The sequence below is a fragment of the Mixia osmundae genome, assembly GCF_000708205.1.
Source record: "Mixia osmundae IAM 14324 unplaced genomic scaffold scaffold_99, whole genome shotgun sequence".
Lineage (NCBI taxonomy): Eukaryota > Fungi > Basidiomycota > Mixiomycetes > Mixiales > Mixiaceae > Mixia > Mixia osmundae.
In genome coordinates, this window is record NW_014575465.1 from 1 (window position 1) to 244 (window position 244).

Genomic DNA, 244 nt, shown 5'->3' on the forward strand with positions numbered 1-244 from the left:
GAGGACAGCTGGAGCGGCCGTACAATGTTCGTTGATGTTAGGCACTTCAGGCATATCTACAGGCCTCACACATGGCAAAGCTGCTGGGAAGGGCAGCGTCAGAGGCAGTGGCAAGCTTGGCTTTGAGCCAGCACGCGACGACGACAGGCGGCCCGACTATGCGAATAAGACTGGCTTGCTGCCCAGCAATAGCAACACCATCGTCGAGGGAGTGACGACCTTTGTCATAGCCAGCTCGCTCACA

General features: G+C 57.4%; 1 protein-coding gene across 1 annotated transcript; it reads left to right on the forward strand.

Annotated features, from left to right (window-relative positions):
- Positions 1 to 34: 34 nt before the first annotated feature.
- Positions 35 to 244, forward strand: L969DRAFT_55758 (uncharacterized protein; the record flags this gene model as incomplete). The annotated part of the gene is made up of 1 exon (XM_014709157.1): positions 35 to 244. A coding segment is annotated over one exon (210 nt), but the record flags the coding sequence as incomplete, so codon positions are not given.